The following is a 17,201-nucleotide window of genomic DNA, read 5'->3' on the forward strand; positions in this document are numbered from 1 at the left end:
CCAGCGCTGTCCCCTGGGGGTGTCCCCAGTTCAGTGCCACCACTGTAACCCTAACACAGAGCCCTGGGCTGTCCCCAGCGCCGTCCCTTGCCGGTGCCCCCCACCCATCCCCACCGGCGCGCCCCTCTCCAGGTTCCCCCGCGGCTTCCCGGTGCCTTGTCGGTGCCTCCCCCCGGTACCCCCCCCCCCCCCCTTTCTCGTTCTCCCGTCCCTTTCGGTGCCGGTGTCGAAGCCTGTCCCTAAAAGGTGCTGGCGGGCGGCGGGGGAGGTACCGGGGCGGCCCCCTCCCGGCGCGGCCCCTCCCCGGCTCTTAGGCGGCGCGGCGGGGCGGGGGGCTCAGTGCCGGTGCTGCCGCCGCCCCCGGTGCTCCGAGCCCCGCCGCCCCCCGTGCTCCAAGCCCCGCCACCGCCACCGCCACCGCCACCGCCACCATGGAGGCCATCAAGAAGAAGATGCAGATGCTCAAACTGGACAAGGAGAACGCCATCGACCGAGCCGAGCAGGCGGAGGCGGACAAGAAGCAGGCGGAGGACCGCTGCAAGCAGGTGGGTGTCGCACTGAACCCCCCCCCCCCAAAAAAAAAATAACAAAAAGTTGATGGGGAGCTTGACCCTAAAGGGGTTTGGCCCCGGGGATCTCGCCCTGATGGGTGTTCAGTTCGTGGATCCCAGCCCTAAGGGTCCCCAGCCCTTGGGATTTGCCCCGATGGGTGTCCGACCCTGGGGACCCCCACCCTGGGGACACCCAGCCCTGGGGACCCCCACCCTAAGGACAGCCACCCTGGGGACCTCACCCCGCTGGGTGTCCAGCCCTGGGGATCAGTGTCCCAGCCTGTTGTCCCTGTTGCCCCTCAGCACCCCCAAAACTCCTTGGGTCTTGGTGGGACACCCTAGTGCCACCCCCTTGTCCCTCTGCCAGGGACACCCCTGGGGACAGCGTGCTCCCACCTCCGCCACAAGAGGTGGGGACCTTCCTGGTGCCCCCACATTGGGACCCCATTGCCCTCTCCGGGCTCAGGGGTCCTCCGACCCCAAGGACCTGTGGCTCCCCGAGGACGTGTGGCCCCAAAATCAACAGGGCAATGCCAATGGGATGAGGGTGACCGTCCCCTGATGGGTAGGTGCCCTGGGGTTGCCAACCTCGTGCCAGCCCCCCCCTGACACCCCATAACCCGTCCCTTCCACAGCTGGAGGAGGAACAGCAGGGCCTGCAGAAGAAGCTGAAGGGCACGGAGGATGAGGTAGAGAAGTACTCCGAGTCCGTCAAGGAGGCCCAGGAGAAGCTGGAGCAGGCGGAGAAGAAAGCCACGGACGTACGTAGGCAACCCCTCCCCTCCCCTGCGCGGGCGCCGGACCCCGGGGGGGGGGGGGGGCGAAGGAAGAGGGGAGCCTTATATGGGAAATATTGGTGGGGAGGGTGGCAGGATCCAGCCCCGCCACGCCGGCACCGGGATGGGCAGCGGGTGCTGGGCACATCCCACAGGGGTACCCCCAGGTTTGGGGGCAACGCTCAGCCCCAGCGCCCCAAAACGCACCGGGACACGCATCCCCGGTGAGCGTCGCCCATGTATGTGTAGGGAAAACTTGAGCATCATTGCTCAAATGGGGTAGAAAAGGGGAAAAGAGTGGAGAAATGGGAAAAGTCCTCACCCGTGGCCAGGTGGCGGGCACCGGTTGCATAGGATGCTTGGGGTGCGTGTGGGGGGGACCCCCAACGTGCCGCCCTGTACCCTGGGAGGGGAAAGGCCAGGAAGAGTTTTATTTAGGGCCATGACTGATGTTTCTCCTGGGAAATGGATCCCGCCGGGGAGATGTTAGGAAGGTGTTGAAATTGGCTTGTGCCCGGCGGGGATGAAGGGCGGAACAGCTGTGCGCAGCCCCAGAGCCGCCCGGGAGCGGGGTATAACGACCCGCGGTGCCACAGCGGGCATTTGACACCCTATAAATAAACCCTCCTTTTGATGGCCAGTCCTTCTCTGATGAAAGCCAACCCTGGAAACTGGAGGAGAAGCTAAAGGGGAGCCGTCGGGAGCGCGGCCAGCAGGGGCACGGCCAGGCTTTTCAGGATTGAGAACCAAAAATTCAATCCCAGCTGGTTCGTGGAGCCAAACGGGGGGGATGCGTCAAATCCCCAAGGTGGCCGCCAAGGACAGGGGACAGCAGGCAGGGACAAGCAGCGGCAGCAAAGCCCCAGGGTGGCCCAGAGCCCCCAGGAGTGACCAGACCCCCCCCTCCCAGTGCCACCCCGCAGGGACCCCCAACCTCCATTGGCACAGGAGGCGGTGGCAGCGGAGAAATGGGGATGGGGGAAAGAGGAGACAGAGCCTGAAACCCACCCCAGTGTCCCCAGTCCCACCAGTGCCTGCCTTGCATCATCCCTGGTGCTTCCAAAAGGGACAGAGGGGTGGCTGTCCCCAGAGAGGCTCCTGGGGTGAGGAAGGGGTGTCCCCAGCCTGTGCGCCCCCCCAGCTCTGGGCAGCGAGGTGCCAGTGTCCCCCTGTGCCCGGCTGCCTCCTGTAGGAGTTTTGGGAAGTTTGTCCTGAGGAAGGCTCTGGGGCTGTTTGCTGACCCCTTGGAACTGCCCAAACTCAGACACAAAGTTGTTAAAATGTTGGAAACCCTCTGGAAGGGCTCGTTGGTCTTGGCAAGAGGCAGGCACGCTGGGCTGGCCTGGGGGGCTGTGCTGGGGGCTGTACTGGTCTGTACTGGTGGGATCAGTGTGGGATGAAGTGAGCTTGGTGTGGGGCACGGAGGGGACACAAGGGTGCTTGGTGGCACCAAGAGCGCTCCAAAGCAGCAGGGAAAGGTCGTGGGTTTTGGCGAGGAGAGCCCTGTCCTGGCAGATTTGGGGACGGGGAGCCCCTGGCCCCTCGGGGGAAGGGCCTGGAGCGGGGTCGTGGTGAAGGAGCAGCGTCGGGAAGGGGCAGGAGGCTGTGCCGTGCGCGGGGACAGCCTGTGCCACGTGCGAGACCTGGAAGTCCCCAGGTGTCCCCGACAGGGACGTGCTGACAGCGCTAAGTGCTCCCACTCAGCGAGGAGCAGCAGGACCGAGCCTCAGGGTTGGCAGCTCCAGATCCTTCCCAGCAGCTTGACGAGGCCACCACGGCCCTGTCCCCTCCGTGTCCCCCACGAGGGACAGCACGCCAGCCCAGAGCAGGGTTTATCCCCCGCAACCCCTCCGTCCCCACTTGTCCCCGGTGGCCAGCCCGTCCCCAGCCACCCGCCGGGCGCAGGGAAAGGCAGGCTGAGCCGTTCCCAGGCCACGATCCCGGAGGCTTCACCCAAGTTCCCGCCCCGGTGCTCTCCCAAGCCGAGACTTTGCTCTTATTTGGCGATTCCCCGAGCCGGTGGGAGGGAACGGGCGCTGCTGGGAAGTGACTGCATCCCTGGGTGGGGCCAGGGCAGGAGGCACCCAGCCTGGAACGGGGTGCCTGCCCCCACAGCCTGTCCCCCGCTGCCAGATCCCACTGATCCCACTGCCCTTTGGACACTGGGACCCCCCGTTTGTGCCCCGTGCACCTCTCTGTGCCCAAGTGCCGGGCTGGGAGAGGGGCCAAGCCCGATGCCACGTGCCCCCATGCCACCTGGCTGGGGACATTGGGCTGCAGGACCCACCCCAAGTGGCATGGCCGGGTGCTGGCCCCCCTAGGGTGTCCCCAGACCCCGTGGCAGCCAGTGGGGTCAGCCCGGGAATGGCTCGGATCCGTCCCTGGAGGCAGGTGTGAGCTGCCAGAGCTCCTTCAGGCAGATTGTGCCACTGTGCCGTGCCCTCCTGATGCACCGGGGCATCTGCTGAGATGGGAACACGGAGCTGGGGGGCACAGAGCTGGGGGGCACGGAGCCAGGGACTGACCTCTCCCCTGGGGCACTGGCCCCGGGGGTCTCTGTGGGGCTGCTGGCCAGGTCCCAGCTTGGGGAGCAGATGCCAAAGGGGTGAGACAGCGGGGGCACCCTGTGCCAAGGGACCCCAGGGGATGCCCCGGAGCAGGCTCTGTCCTCCTGCCCCATCCCTCTTGCCTGTGGGGCAGAAATCCTTCCCCTGGCTCTGCAGCTGGGGAGCACCCGTGTGCGCACTGCTCCCCTGCCCGTGGGGGCCCACAGGGCACCCCCAGACCCCTGTTCCCCAGAAAAATCATCTCCAAGCTCCTCTCTGTCTCTCTGCTGGAGCCCTGGGGGGCACTGCGTGCCCTGCTTTAGGAGGGGGCTGCGTCCCCTATGCTGGGGGGCACCACCCAGTGCCCTAGCTGGGTGGGGAGCCATGCACCCTGCCTGGGGGGGGTCAATGTGCCCTGCTGGGGGGCACCCCACCCAGGGTGGGGGGCAATGTGCCTTGCTCTGAAGGCACCGTGCGTCTTGCCCAGGCTGGGGGGACACTTGCTGTGCCCGGGGAGGGCACGTGTCTGCTTTTTTGGGGAGGGGGCTGGCACCCAGCCTGACGGGGACCCATGCGCCCTACCCGGGGGGCACCGCGCGCTCTGTCCAGGGAGCGCAGCGGGCCTGGGTCTGCCCATGGCAGCAGCAGCAGGAGCAGCAGGAGGAGGAGGAGGAGGAGGAGGAGGAGGAGGAGGAGCAGGAAGGGATGGAGGCAGGGCGGGCGGCGGGAGCGGCCGCCGCCTGAGCGCTTCCTGCCCGAGCCAGGCAGATCCCACAAAGGGCTCGGTGCTGCGGCCTCCCTGTGCTCCCCGCCGGCCGCACGGCCATGGCCGGCATCAGCTCCATCGACGCCGTCAAGAAGAAGATCCAGAGCCTGCAGCAGGTGGCCGACGAGGCAGAGGAGCGCGCCGAGCACCTGCAGCGGGAGGCCGATGCCGAGCGGCAGGCCCGGGAGCGGGTAAGGCTCCTGGGGCTGGGGACCCCCCAGGGACCCCCCACTGCTGGGGCAGCACTGCTGGCCCCATAGGGCTGGATGCTGGGGAGCAGAGCTGCACGGTCCCGTGGGTGCTGGCCACCCCGCTACGGGCACGAGTGGCCGCTCCCCAGGTGCCCCATGGCACGCCCTGGGGGGACCCGGCACCGGCATCCTTGCTGCACTGGGGAGAGGGGGCTGGGGGGCACAGGGTGGTCATCCCGGTGTGTGGGAGCCCCCTGGGTGTGGGTACGGGGTGGGGGGCTCCGGGCAGGGTCCCCAGCACCAGAGGTGGGCCTTGGTAGGGATGCTCCCGTGTGGGGCTCGCCGCGGCTTCCCCGGTGAGCGTCCAGCTCAGCGCCTCGGCTGGGCTGGGGCTGGCAGCTCCCAGGAAAGGTGCCCCCCTCGGGGGCTCGGCGGAGAGCCCCCCGCCCAGGCTCTGTGTCCGGCTCCCCAGCAGAGCTCCCCCTGCTCCCCATCGTGTCCTTTTTTGGGGAGAAACCCCCCTATTTACCACTGTGGGCTGCAATTCCCACCCCGTGGCAGCGGGACGGCGTTTCCAGCCGGCAGCTCGCTCCTGCTGCGGCTTTATTTTTTTTTGCTTTCTCTTGTTGTTGTTGGGCGGTATTTTCGTGCTTTTTTTTTTTTCCTTTTTCCTCTGCTCCCCCCCCCTCCTTGCTCCCGTAACATCCCCAGCGCTATCAGGGGCGGCAGAGCTGGGCGCGGTACCCGGGCTGTTGTCACCCGGGGCTGCGTGCGGAGGAAACGGCCCCTTCCTGCCGCCGCAGATCGGGTTCCCCGCTCGCCAGGCGCTGATGGCGAGCTCATGTTCCCCACTGCCCATCCGGGCAGCTCTGACCCACTTCGGGGGGGTCATCCCCAGGGAAAAAAAGCCCCCTCTGGTGCGATGCGGAGCGTCAGCGGAGGTGCTGCCATCCCTCACCTATAGGGGATGGTGGTGGTGGGTATGGGGACATCCCCGCCTGGCTCCCTGCTCCGTGTCCCCAGGGTGCTGCTGGAGCGCTGTGCCAGGCCTGCTCCAGCCCATGAATAAGCAGGAGGCACGATGCTCTCAGCACTGCCCATCCCTTTGCACCCCATTTTTTAAATTTTTTTAATTTTTTTTTTAATCCCTGCTCCCCTCTCCTTCCAGCAGCCCCCTCCCTGCGGGGCCAGGAGCTGCTGAGGCAGCGTTTCCCGGCGGTGACGGAGCAGGAGGGCCTTAGCAAATGGAAAGAGCGCGGGGGCCAGGCGGCGAGGGGCTGGCGGGGGGCCAGGGCCACCTCTCCCGGACGGCCCCGCGCGCGGGGAGCCTGGGAACGAACGGGGAGGAGGTTGGGGAGGGGAAATAATGGGACCCGGTCCCACCGGCCCCATAGGAGGTTTGGCCAGGAGCCAGCCCGACGAGGGCGACTCGCTCCATTGCCCCCCGGCACCAGGCTGTAAATTAGTAGGGGGGGCAGCACGGGGGCCCCAAATGGCCCCACGGCGCAGTGGGGCTCGGTGGTGTGGGGCTGGGGAGGGCGTCCCGGCCGCTTGGCTCCGCCGCCGCCTCCGTAAACAGGAAATCCACAAGTGGCTCCCATCTCCTTTTTGGGAGCGAATCTGCACGGGGCATTCCTCCTCCTTTACTCACGGCTCTGCAAACCCCAAACCCCGTGCTGCCCCATGGAGCGCACCCCTTCCACCTCCGGGGCTGTGTGGCACCGAGCGAGGTGCTCGGGGTGGGCAAACGGGACGCGTGTCCCAGCTGGGCGAGCACAGCACAAAGGGGTGCTCCAGGCAAATGCACATTTTCCTGCTGAAAAATGCACTGGGGACGGGCGGTGACCCCGGGTTTTTGTGCTCCCCAGGCTGAAGCTGAGGTGGCCTCTCTGAACCGCCGCATCCAGCTGGTGGAGGAGGAGCTGGACCGGGCCCAGGAGCGCCTGGCCACCGCCCTGCAGAAGCTGGAGGAGGCCGAGAAGGCGGCGGATGAGAGCGAGAGGTGTGACGGGGGGGGCACAGCCGGGGTCGTATCGGGACACCCTCCATCACCAGCAGCCCCCTGCTCTCCACAGAGGGGATTCCTGCATGGTTCAAGGAGCAGCTCCTGAGGGGGATGAGGGATGAGATTGGGACCAGCCTGGTTGAGAGGCACCATGCCCACAGCTCTTTGCTCCAGGACGTGTCCCCAGAATGGGGCATCTCTGCTGCTTTAATTGTGCTCAGCAGCATCCCCGGGGTGCCACCGGCACGGGGTGGCCAAGGGGGTGCCGCTTTCCCCGGGCAGCGCCCCGTGGTGCTGGGGCTGGAGGACGGCAGGGGCAGGCAGGAGGTGTAGGTGCCACCTCGACCCACAGCCATAATATCTCTCCTTGGAGAAACCTCCTAATCTCCTTGCTTTGGCTTCCTTCAGAGGCATGAAGGTCATCGAGAACAGGGCCATGAAGGACGAGGAGAAGATGGAGCTCCAGGAGATGCAGCTGAAGGAGGCCAAGCACATAGCAGAGGAGGCCGACCGCAAATACGAGGAGGTGCGTGCCCCGTCCCCTGGTGTCCCCCCGGGGCCACCCCTTGTGGCCTTACACCCATTTTCTGGGGCTGACACCTTCTTTTTGATGCCACCAACAGGTCGCCCGCAAGCTGGTCGTCCTTGAGGGAGAGCTGGAGCGCTCGGAGGAGAGGGCAGAGGTTGCGGAGAGGTGAGCGGGGGGCTCCCAGGGGGGGTCCCACACCACCCCCGTGCCGTGTCCGTGTGGGGACAGGGGTGTCCGAGCGTCCCCGTGGGGACGGGGAGGTGTGTGTGGGGTGGGGGGGAGGCAGAGGGATCGCACCCCCCAGCACATCCGTGACCGTGCTCTCTGCTGGCCCCTTTCCCACCCCAGCCGAGTGAGACAGCTGGAGGAGGAGCTGCGGACCATGGACCAGACCCTCAAATCCCTCATTGCCTCAGAGGAAGAGGTACCGGGGCAGGGGCGCGGGGCGACGTGCGGCAGCCCCCCCTCTCTCTGTCGCTCTCAAGCCACCTCTTTTCCACTCTGCCTCGGCCGCCAGCCCTCACCTCGCCTTCCCCTGCATCACCGTGGGCTGGGCACAATCCTCCGTGCCCGCTTTCCTCTTCCTCACCCTCCTCCTCCTCCTCCTCCTCGGAGGGCTGCAGGAGCGTGGTGACAGCGCTGACACAGGCTGGCACGAGGAAGGGACCCGTGCCCGGCGGCTCTGCTCCTCTCCCACCCTTGCTGCCCGAGGTTTCTCCTCTCTCATCTTGTTCTCTCTCTTTTTCTTTCCTCCTGCCCTGCGCCCGCTCTTCCTGCTCCCCGCTCCTCTCCTCCCCAACCACCATCCCCGGCCCTGCTTCCTCCCCCCTTCCCCACGCCTTGCTTGGGATGTAGTAAATGTGGTGACCTAGAGGAGGAGCTGAAAATTGTCACCAACAACCTGAAGTCCCTGGAGGCCCAGGCTGACAAGGTAGGGGCTGCGGGGGCTGGGCGCAGAGCTTGGGGCTTGGGGGGGACAGGGTCCCTTGGGTGGTGGGGGGGGAAAAAGGGTGACAGGAGGTGTCCCACGGGGCTCATAGATATATCTCTGTGTCCCTGCAGTATTCCACCAAGGAGGACAAGTACGAGGAGGAAATCAAGCTCCTAGGGGAAAAGCTGAAGGAGGTAAGGCTCATTTTGGGTCCCCATGGGTGCTCCCAGGGAAATAATCCCAGGCTTGGAGGTTAATTAATGTGCTCAGCACCTGCAAGCAGCCCAGGCGCAGGAGATGATTTTGGGGCAGTTTTGGGGTGCGGGGTGGGCTTTGGGGACAGGTTTAGGGATGCCCCCACCACACTCGTCCTCTCCCGCAGGCGGAGACTCGGGCAGAGTTTGCCGAGCGGTCTGTGGCGAAGCTGGAGAAAACCATCGATGATTTGGAAGGTAAAAACACCCCCACCGCCTCCTGACCCCTTTGTCATGGGGACAACGGGACAGGACGTGTCCCTGATTAGGGGGGGCTCAGCTGGGCTGAGGCCAAAGCACCCCATGGGCAAGCCGGGTCCCCGTGCAATGGGGTGGGTAGGGGGGGAGGCTGGGGTGCTGTGGGTTTTTTTTGGGGTCTGTGGGAGGGGAATAGGGCTGCATCCACTCTGCCTGTGCCCAATGCCATACCCGCACGCCCTGTGCCCCGCTCACCCGCTCTCTCTCTCTCTGCCACTCGCCCCCTCCCCGCTCCACCGCCCGCCACCCCCCTGCTGCCCCCTCCCCACTGCCTGCAGACGAAGTGTATGCGCAGAAGATGAAGTACAAAGCCATCAGCGAGGAGCTGGACAATGCGCTTAACGACATCACCTCCCTCTGAGCCCCTCCGGCCGGCACCAGCACCGCACTCCCCCCCCAACCCCTTCATCCTCACCTTCTTCCCCCCCCTCCCCAGCTCGGCTGCTTGCCTGCCCGGCCCCCCCACTGCTCCCCCTGCCCTTCCCATCCCCACTCTGTCCTTCCTGGCCCGTGGGGGTCCCTCTTTTTGGGGAAAGGAAGGCGTAAGGCACTACGGGGTGTTTGGGGGAAAGGGGAGCAGCCCCCACGTCCCAGCACCCCACGCCCCCACAGCAAAGCTGTGCCCAGGGTGGGGGGACACGTCCCGGAGAAGCAGCACCTCCGAGGAGATTTGGGCTCCAGCCCCATGGGGATGAGGGGTGTCCGTCCCCAGGCAGGCAGCCCCCGGTTCCCCCCTTTTCCCCCCCTGCTCCCCTCTCCCCGCTCCCCTCCTTCCTTCGCACATCGCTCTTCAGTTTGCATTTCATGACTTTTTTCTTTTCTGTTCTGTCCCTCCGGGTCACCGAGTTGGTCTCAATAAAGCGTTTTCTCTCCTTGGTTTCTCCCTCGTTTTCTTCATGCTGCTCTGGCTCCCCACGCTCACCCCTTCATTGCCTGCTCCCTCTCTCCGGCAGCCGGGGGTGGGAGGTGGCTGTGGGGACCCCCACTGCTGAGCCCCTTTGTGCCTCAGCTTGGGGACGTCCCCCACCACCCCCGGCTCCCGGACACAGCTTTCCTCATCTTCTGCCACCTTCCAAGACGTTCTCCATCGCTCTTTCAGCCTGAATTAGTAGGGTTAGACCCGGTCCTGTCCGCTCCCCACCCACACCCCCGGACACCACGACAACCTCTCGCAGCCCTGACATCTCCTCCATCCCCTTCTCGTGCCAACAGGGCTGGCCCTACTGTTCGTCAGCAGTTTCTGGCCCTAAATGGGTCCCTAATCCTCATCCCTCACCATTCTACTCTGCCCCAAAACCCAGAATTGGTGGACCTGGGACCGGCTGCGTCCTCCCACTGTCCCCACTGGTCCCCAGTGCCCACCAGTGGCACCGCAGCGGGGTGCCCAGCGCAGGCTCTCGCAGGCAGCACTGTCTCTTTTTCACTAACTCTCTTTTCTCTCTCTCTCCCCTTTGCTGCGCTGATGTCTCCGTTTTCTCTAGAGCGCTCCCGGCAGGAGGCCGAGAAAAACCGCGTTCTCACTAACGAGCTGCGGGTCATCCTTACCGAGCTTAACAACTGAGCTAAGGCAGCTCCAGCCCCAGCACAGCCTCACACCCAGCCCCGGCTGCCCCCCTGCCCCCTTTTGGCCAGGCTGGTTTGGGGCTGGGAACCCCATGGGGATAACCACCCTGCTGGGGGGGACAGGGAGTCTTTGGGGAGCCAATTTTATTTTTTTTTTGGGAGAGGGATCAGGGGTTTTGTCGTGTCCTGGGATGCCCACACGGTGGTGGCTGTCCCCTGGCATGGGAAGGGATTTGGAGATTTATGTCATTGCTATCCCCTCCCTCCCATCACCCCAAAACCACGCAGGGAGGGTGCCCTCAGAGTGGGGTCCCCGCAGGGTGCCCCCATCCCCATCTCTTAACGGGGAGGGGGATGCCGACCGCAAGCCAGCACCGGAGGAGGCCGCCCCGGCAGCGGGCTGCCCGTCGGAGCTCATCCCTGCAGCCTCGATATCTCTGCTCCTTCTCTGCTGTCCTCTCTGCCCGCCCTCCCGGGCTGCTGTCTCACTCCTCTTCTTCACGGAGCACCCAGCTTGTGCCGCTGGCACCAGCTTCTCCTCTCTCAAGGGTTCGTGCACGTGCCGGTGGGGACGGCAGGACGGGGAGAGATGGGGCCGCGGTGGTGGCGGTGGTGGTGGTACCCGCACCACGGAGGGGCTGGCCGAGGGCCACGGGGTGCAGCGGGAGGATGGAGAAGCTGAAGAGAGGGGGGCTGCCTGCCCCCCACCCGGGGGTCGTAGGCTCATCCCTGCCGCTGCTGGGGCTGCTCATACTGAGCCGTGTCCCGTGTGCGTGTGTCTGTGCCTGGCGTGGTGTGCGTGGGTCCGGCTGTGCCGTGTCTGTGTGCGTGGCTGGGTGTCCCTTGTGTTCACAGAGAGTCTGGCCAGTGCCAAAGAGGAGAACGTGGGCATCCACCAGGTCCTGGACCAGACCTTGCTGGAGCTGAACAACCTCTGAGCTGCCTGGGGAGCCCCCGCCCCTCTTCCCTATACCCCACACGTGCACCCCACTGGCACGCTCAGGATGTCATCAGCTGAACTGCGCCTTGGCCAAATCCACACATCCGTTGAGAAGGGAAGCCCTGCAGCCTTACACCGTGGCTCGGGGGGCGTCTTGTCTGTGCACAGCCCCAACGGCTCTGTCCTGTCTTCATGTCCAAATATTAAAGCAGTTTGACAAGAAGGACGGGTGCGCTTGGTCCTTGTGGGTGGGGGGCACAGGCACTGGGAGGTGGGGGGCTGCTGCTGTGGGGCAGGTAGAGCAGTCACAAGGACAGCCTTGGCCTTGGGATGGGACCTTAGGATGCACAGGGAACCTCAAAGTCCCAAGCTCAGCCCAAAATGAGCATGTGCACACTTACTGGGGTCTTCTCCAGGCCTGGAGCTGCTCACCCTATACCCTCACTGCTTTTCTCCTACCGGCCGCCCGAGGGACAGCTGTACAAACCCACAGACGCCCTCATGGCAGGCCACCAACTCCCAGCACACTCAGGAAGTCCCCTCCTGCTCTGCTGTGTTTTCTCCAGCACAAAGAGGAGGCTGGCAGGATGTGCCTCGCCGCTGTCACCAAGCAGGGATGGGCTCCCTGGGGATGCCCGGAGCTGTGATCGAGCCCTGCCCTCTGCTCCAGGCCCCTCCACGGCTTGCATTTAGCCCTGCTGTCCTACACTACCCTGCGGATATCCCCCTGGCAGCACAGCCTCAGGTGGCCAGGAAACGTTAATTTGTGCTGACCCCTCGCTAGGCCAGGCCGTCACCCCATCGAGTGACAGGGCGAGCTTTCCCTCACCACTTCCCTCTATTTGCTGCACCCCTCAGCTCAGGAGAGGATGGAGAGCTGGCAGCTCTTTCCTGCCCAGGTGCTTCTGGCCCCCAAATCTCGTTTGGAGCTCTGCAGGCTGAAGCTGAGCTTCAAAGGGCTCTGCCCTCGCTGCTCATTCTCCCTCTGGGCTGCCACATCCCAGGACGTACACGAGGGTTGGGGTTTCTCCTCAGGTCTTTCCTCACAGCACATCGCTATGTGGAGCTGGTGTTTGTTCAGAGCAGCTCCCTGGAGGGGATTTGTCTGTCTGGAAGAGGCACAAGAGGGCAAAGCCGCCACAGCACCCTGCCCTGCAAACAGGCCTCCCTATCAGGGCGCGTCCCCAGCTGCTGGGCGTCCCTCCGGCACAAAGAGCCCTTTCACACCCAGCACCGTTCCCCATTCCAGCCTCCTGCACCGTGCCGGCCCTTTCGACCATTTGCACCCCTCCCACAGCTCCTCCTTCACCTCTGAACTCGTTTCTGCCAGGCTCTGCGGGCTGTTCCCGGTGATGGCAGCACCAAGGCCACCAGCCGACCCCCCGGGGCCCGGCACCGCGCTGCCCCTTGCTCTACAGGGAGGGGAACCAAAAAGATGACAGGGCTCCGGGGGTACAGCTGCACACCGCGGAGTCCCAGCATGTGTTGGGTTGGGAGGGACCCTAAAGCCCACCCAATTCTGCCCCTGTGCCACGGGCAGGGACACCTCCCCCCAGCCCAGGCTGCCCCCAGCCCCATGCAGCCTGGCCTTGAGCACTGCCAGGGATGGGGCAGCCACAGCTCCTCTGTGCCAGGTCCTCACCACCCTCAAAATAAAGAATTTATCCCAAACACCTAACCCAAATCTCCCCTCTTATTTTAACACCATTCCCCTTTTTCCTATCACCACCCCCGGACACAGATTGCCCCCAGCTCTCCTGCAGCCCCCTTTATGCACCACCCCCAGCCGCAGCACCTTCCCCAGGCCACCCCCAGCCACCCCCCAGGGGACCCCCCCCCTTGAGGGACACGGCCACCGTGGGCTCCGGGTAGACCAGGCGGCCCTGGGCGGGGCCACGCCCCCTGAGTCTAGACCACGCCCCCCGTGCTTAGACCACGCCCCCCTCCTAGAAGACCACGCCCACCTCGCCCAGACCACGCCCCCTCCCCGAAGCCACGCCCCCTCCCGGTTCCCCGCCCCCGCTGCCCGGTGCCGGCCCCGCCCCTCGCCGCTCTTCCGGGCCGGGCGGCGGCGCGCGCAGGCGGCGGGTGACGTCAGGCGGCCCCGGAAGGGCGGGGGGCGCGGGCCGGGAGCAGGCGGGACCCCGCGGTGCGAGCCCAGCCCGGGACCCCCCCCGGGACCCCCCCTCCCCCGGCACCGGAGCCGGTACCGGAGCCGCAGCCATGACGCTCGCCGTCTTCTTCGGGTGCACCTTCATCGCCTTCGGGCCGGCGCTCAGCCTCTTCCTCTTCACCATCGCCCGCGACCCGCTGCGCATCATCATCCTCATCGCCGGGTCCGTGCCGGCACCGGGACCGGGACCGGGACCGGGACCGGGGGGTGGGGGGCACCGGCACCGGGATCAGCACCGGGACCCGCACCCAGCCTGGGGCACGGTGCTGCGGCTGGTACCGGTGTGGGTACGGGGCTGGGGTGGGCACCGGTACCGGTACCGGGAGGGGTGGTGGTGCCAGTACGGGTGTGCACAGCAGGGCTACGGCACCCGCACCGGTGTGGGCACGGCCACAGCCACCGGTACCCGCACTGCTATGAGTGCTGCAGGACCACCAGCACCCGTACTGGTACCAGTACCAGGCACTGGTGTGGGCACCGGGGGTGTCACGGGCACAACGCGACCCCCGGTACTCACGGGGGCACCGGTACCGGGGCACCGGCACCATCATGGGCACCACCAGTACCATGGCACCGGTACCAGTATGGGCACCGCCAGTGCTCACAGCACCACCAGTACCATGGCACTGGTACCAGTGCACGGCGGGGCCCAGGTCCCGTTACCGTCCCCGGTACCGTCCCGGTGACGCGCTGCCGGTGCCCCGCAGGGCGTTCTTCTGGCTGGTGTCGCTGCTGCTGTCCTCCCTCATCTGGTTCATCGCGGTGAAGGCCAGCGACCCGCGCGACGAGGCGCTGCAGCGGGGGCTGCTGATCTTCGGGGTGATGTTCTCGGTGCTGCTGCAGGAGGCCTTCCGCTTCCTCTACTACAAGCTGCTCAGGTACCGGGGGACACGGGGACACCGGGGCAAAGTCTGAGCCCCAGACCCGGTGGCGGTGGTGGTGGCGGCGGGGAGGTGGCAGCACTGCGGCACGCAGGCAGAGGGTGGCAGAGCTCCGTCCTGCAGAGCCCCGGCCTCTCCTCCCTGCAATAATCTTTTCCTTTTTTTTTTTTTTTTTTTGGAGCTTCTTTCTGCACCCTCTGTTTTTTTTTTTTTCTTTTTTTTTTTTGTGTGTTTTCTAAAAAAAAAAAATAATAGGTTTGCTCTCCCAGCTGCGTGCATGCCCTAGGGGTGCGCTCTGCAGCTCGCGGTGCTGCTGCTGGGGCTGCGGCACCCCGGCAGCCCCCACACCTGGTCTGTGGGGTTGGATTGGGGTCACGGAGTCATTAGGGTTGGAAACGACCTCTGAGATCTGTTCCAGCCATCCCCCTGCCACCACCGTCACACACCAAATCCTGTCCCCAAGCACCACGTCCAGCCTTTCCTTGAACACCCCCAGGGACGGTGACGCCACCACCTCCCTGGGCAACCCGTCCCAGTGCCTGGCTGCTCTTTCTGAGAAGAAATTTCTAATTTCCAACCTGAACCTCCCCCGGCACGCTCCAGGCCCTCGATGTCCTTGTGCTGAGGGTCCCAAAGCTGAACAAGTCCCCGAGGTGGCCTCAGCCCCGTGGCGGTGGCTCAGGGAGGTCCCCGCGGTGCGTTTTGGTGCAGAGTGCCCGCAGGGCCATTAATCAAGGGCAGGATTTTTGAGCGAGGAGCCAGGTGCCTGCTGGTGACACGCTTTTCCCTGCAGGAAGGCCATCGAGGGGCTGGTGGCGCTCAGCGAGGACGGCTGCTCGCCCATCTCCATCCAGCAAATGGCATACGGTGAGTGCCGCGCGGGTACCCGGGGTACTGGTGGGGTTTGGGGGGGGGGGGACCGTGGATTTGGGGTGTCACGGCCTCTCTGTCCCGGCAGTGGCTGGCGTGGGCTTTGGGCTGATGAGCGGCGCCTTCTCCATGATCAACCTCCTGGCAGACGCGCTGGGACCGGGCACCGTGGGCATCCACGGGGACTCACAGCTCTACTTCCTGACCTCAGGTGAGGGACGGGGCCGTAACCCACATCCCTGCCCCCCGTACCCATCGGAGCCCCCCGCAGGGCCCGTGGCTCCCTGTTGACCCCCCGCTGTTGCTCCCCGCAGCCTTCATGACCATGGTGTTGATTTTCCTGCACACCTTCTGGGGCATCCTCTTCTTCCACGGCTGCGAGAACCGGCGCTGGTGGGAGATCGCCGCTGTCGTCCTCATGCACCTCGCGGTTTCGGGGTCGGTGAGTGCCGGGAGCAGAGCCCCGTGCTGCCTCCAGGGATGCTGCCACGCATCCCCGTCCCATCCCAGACCCTCACCAGGCTTCCCACACCACTGGAACCATCAGGAGGGGGACACGGTGGCTGCGTGGAGCAGCCGGGCTGTGGGAGACCCCTCTCACCCTTTCTCTTTTCTGCTTTTCCCCCCACCCCAGACGTTTTGGAACCCGCTGTACGTGGGCAGCCTGGTGCCCTCCTACCTGCTGATGGCCGCTGCTGCTGTCTGGGCTTACCTGCTCTCGGGGGGCTCTGCACAGAACCTGCGCCGCTTCCTGCTCTGTAAGTGCCTGGTAAAGGGGGACAGGGACCCCTCTGGGTGCCGGGGACCCTCTGGGTGCCGGGTCCTGGGGTGGGGAAAGGGTCTCTTGGGGAACGAGGCGAGGAGCTGACTGCCTCTCTTATGGGGCAGGAGGAGACCCTGGGGCTGACTCTGAGGGGGAGGTGGTTTGGGTATGAAATTTGGTGAAAATCTCCACTCCACCACCCCGTCTTGGTTTCCACAGGTTCGCAGAGCGGAGCCAGCCCCCAGCTGGCATCCTGAGGCCCCGCAGGACGCTCCTGTCCCCAGCTGCCCCTGCCCTCCCCTCCATCTCGGCGACACCATCGGCACTCGCCTCCTCTGCAATACGTTTTTCTCCTGGAAGGGGGGGGACCCCGGCCAACCCCCGGAGGGGCAGGGACCACCACCCAGCGGACAAGTGGCACCGGGGCTGGCCTGCTCCTCTGCCCCTCCGGGGACAGCCCAGCCTGCAGGACTTGGCTTTGCTGGCCCTGAGCTACCCTGCCTGGGACGGACCCTTCCTCAGACTGATCCCAAGGACCCCCCTCGCTTCTCCCCCCGGCGCAGAAGATGCCCCCCTCGTCCCCTGTGCCGCTGGGGTGGAGGAAGCAGCTTTGCAAGGTGCTGTCCGCGCCGAGGCTGAGCCCTGTGGTGCTTCTTTCTCCACCTCTTCGCCCCCTGCTCACGGCAAGACGTGGCCCCAGCGCCGGACTGCAGTGAGCTGGCATCCTGGGGGTGGTGTCGGGGGGCTGGTGTGGGGCGGGGGGCAGCTGCTGGGGGTGGAAGGTGGTGGGAAGGGATGTGGGGAGATGGATCCCAGCAGCTCCGGTTGGGTGGCCGTGGACCAGCGAGCCTGCAGCTGGTGCCAGCACGGCCTGGGGAGGGGTGCTGGGGGCTGCCCCCCGGGGATCATCGCCCTCTCCAGGGGCCGGAGGGGGATTTTTCAGGCAGGCACCGGCCCTGATGCTGTGCTTACAAGATGGGGATATTGAAACAGCCCAGGGGCTCCGTGCTGAGAAGGCGGCTTTGTCCACAGTGGGCTTTTATACCAATAAAAAAAAAATAATAAGCACCATAGCTGAGTGGGGTGTGTGCCAGCCCTGGGGGGGGGGTGCTTCGGCCGCTCCTCGCTTGCTACCAGGGTGGAGGCTTCCTCCCGTGTCTTCCTCCCCTCACCCCTGCCCGAGCCCGTTGCTTTTGGCTGCAGC

The 17,201-nt window shown here is 65.5% G+C and overlaps 2 protein-coding genes across 9 annotated transcripts; both read left to right on the forward strand.

The window, feature by feature from the left end:
• Positions 1 to 331: 331 nt before the first annotated feature.
• On the forward strand, positions 332 to 11,533 carry LOC137848490 (tropomyosin beta chain). Of its 8 annotated transcripts, none has more exons than XM_068667620.1 (9): positions 332 to 545; positions 1,187 to 1,312; positions 6,699 to 6,832; positions 7,244 to 7,361; positions 7,459 to 7,529; positions 8,220 to 8,295; positions 8,427 to 8,489; positions 8,678 to 8,747; positions 11,226 to 11,533. In XM_068667620.1, exons 1-9 carry the CDS (start codon positions 432 to 434, stop codon positions 11,306 to 11,308), a joined length of 855 nt encoding a protein of 284 aa, XP_068523721.1. In that variant the 5' UTR covers positions 332 to 431; the 3' UTR covers positions 11,309 to 11,533. The 8 variants fall into 8 exon arrangements, with proteins under 8 accessions (XP_068523721.1, XP_068523720.1, XP_068523722.1 ...); XM_068667619.1 differs by lacking the exons at positions 8,220 to 8,295; positions 11,226 to 11,533 and adding exons at positions 7,713 to 7,788; positions 9,086 to 9,683; XM_068667621.1 differs by lacking the exon at positions 11,226 to 11,533 and adding an exon at positions 9,086 to 9,683.
• A 1,826-nt stretch (positions 11,534 to 13,359) lies between these two features.
• Positions 13,360 to 17,059, forward strand: LOC137848034 (gamma-secretase subunit Aph-1b-like). Its single transcript, XM_068666864.1, has 7 exons — positions 13,360 to 13,646; positions 14,191 to 14,361; positions 15,158 to 15,231; positions 15,323 to 15,445; positions 15,549 to 15,676; positions 15,869 to 15,992; positions 16,217 to 17,059. The coding sequence occupies exons 1-7, from the start codon at positions 13,534 to 13,536 to the stop codon at positions 16,252 to 16,254; spliced, it is 771 nt and encodes a 256-aa protein (XP_068522965.1). The 5' UTR covers positions 13,360 to 13,533; the 3' UTR covers positions 16,255 to 17,059.
• Positions 17,060 to 17,201: the final 142 nt, after the last annotated feature.

The sequence above is a fragment of the Anas acuta genome, chromosome Z (assembly GCF_963932015.1).
Source record: "Anas acuta chromosome Z, bAnaAcu1.1, whole genome shotgun sequence".
NCBI lineage: Eukaryota > Metazoa > Chordata > Aves > Anseriformes > Anatidae > Anas > Anas acuta.

What these genes read in the sequence shown, in the direction of transcription:
- LOC137848034 (XM_068666864.1), top strand. Translation starts at nt 13,534, where the DNA reads ATGACGCTCGCCGTCTTCTTCGGGTGCACCTTCATCGCCTTCGGGCCG. An exon ending in CTCTACTACAAGCTGCTCAG is followed by an intron (nt 14,362 to 15,157) that starts GTACCGGGGGAC and finishes TTTTCCCTGCAG; the next exon opens with GAAGGCCATCGAGGGGCTGG. An exon ending in ACCTCGCGGTTTCGGGGTCG is followed by an intron (nt 15,677 to 15,868) that starts GTGAGTGCCGGG and finishes CCCCCACCCCAG; the next exon opens with ACGTTTTGGAACCCGCTGTA.
- LOC137848490 (XM_068667620.1), top strand. Translation starts at nt 432, where the DNA reads ATGGAGGCCATCAAGAAGAAGATGCAGATGCTCAAACTGGACAAGGAG. An exon ending in TGGAGGCCCAGGCTGACAAG is followed by an intron (nt 8,296 to 8,426) that starts GTAGGGGCTGCG and finishes GTGTCCCTGCAG; the next exon opens with TATTCCACCAAGGAGGACAA. An exon ending in AACCATCGATGATTTGGAAG is followed by an intron (nt 8,748 to 11,225) that starts GTAAAAACACCC and finishes TTGTGTTCACAG; the next exon opens with AGAGTCTGGCCAGTGCCAAA.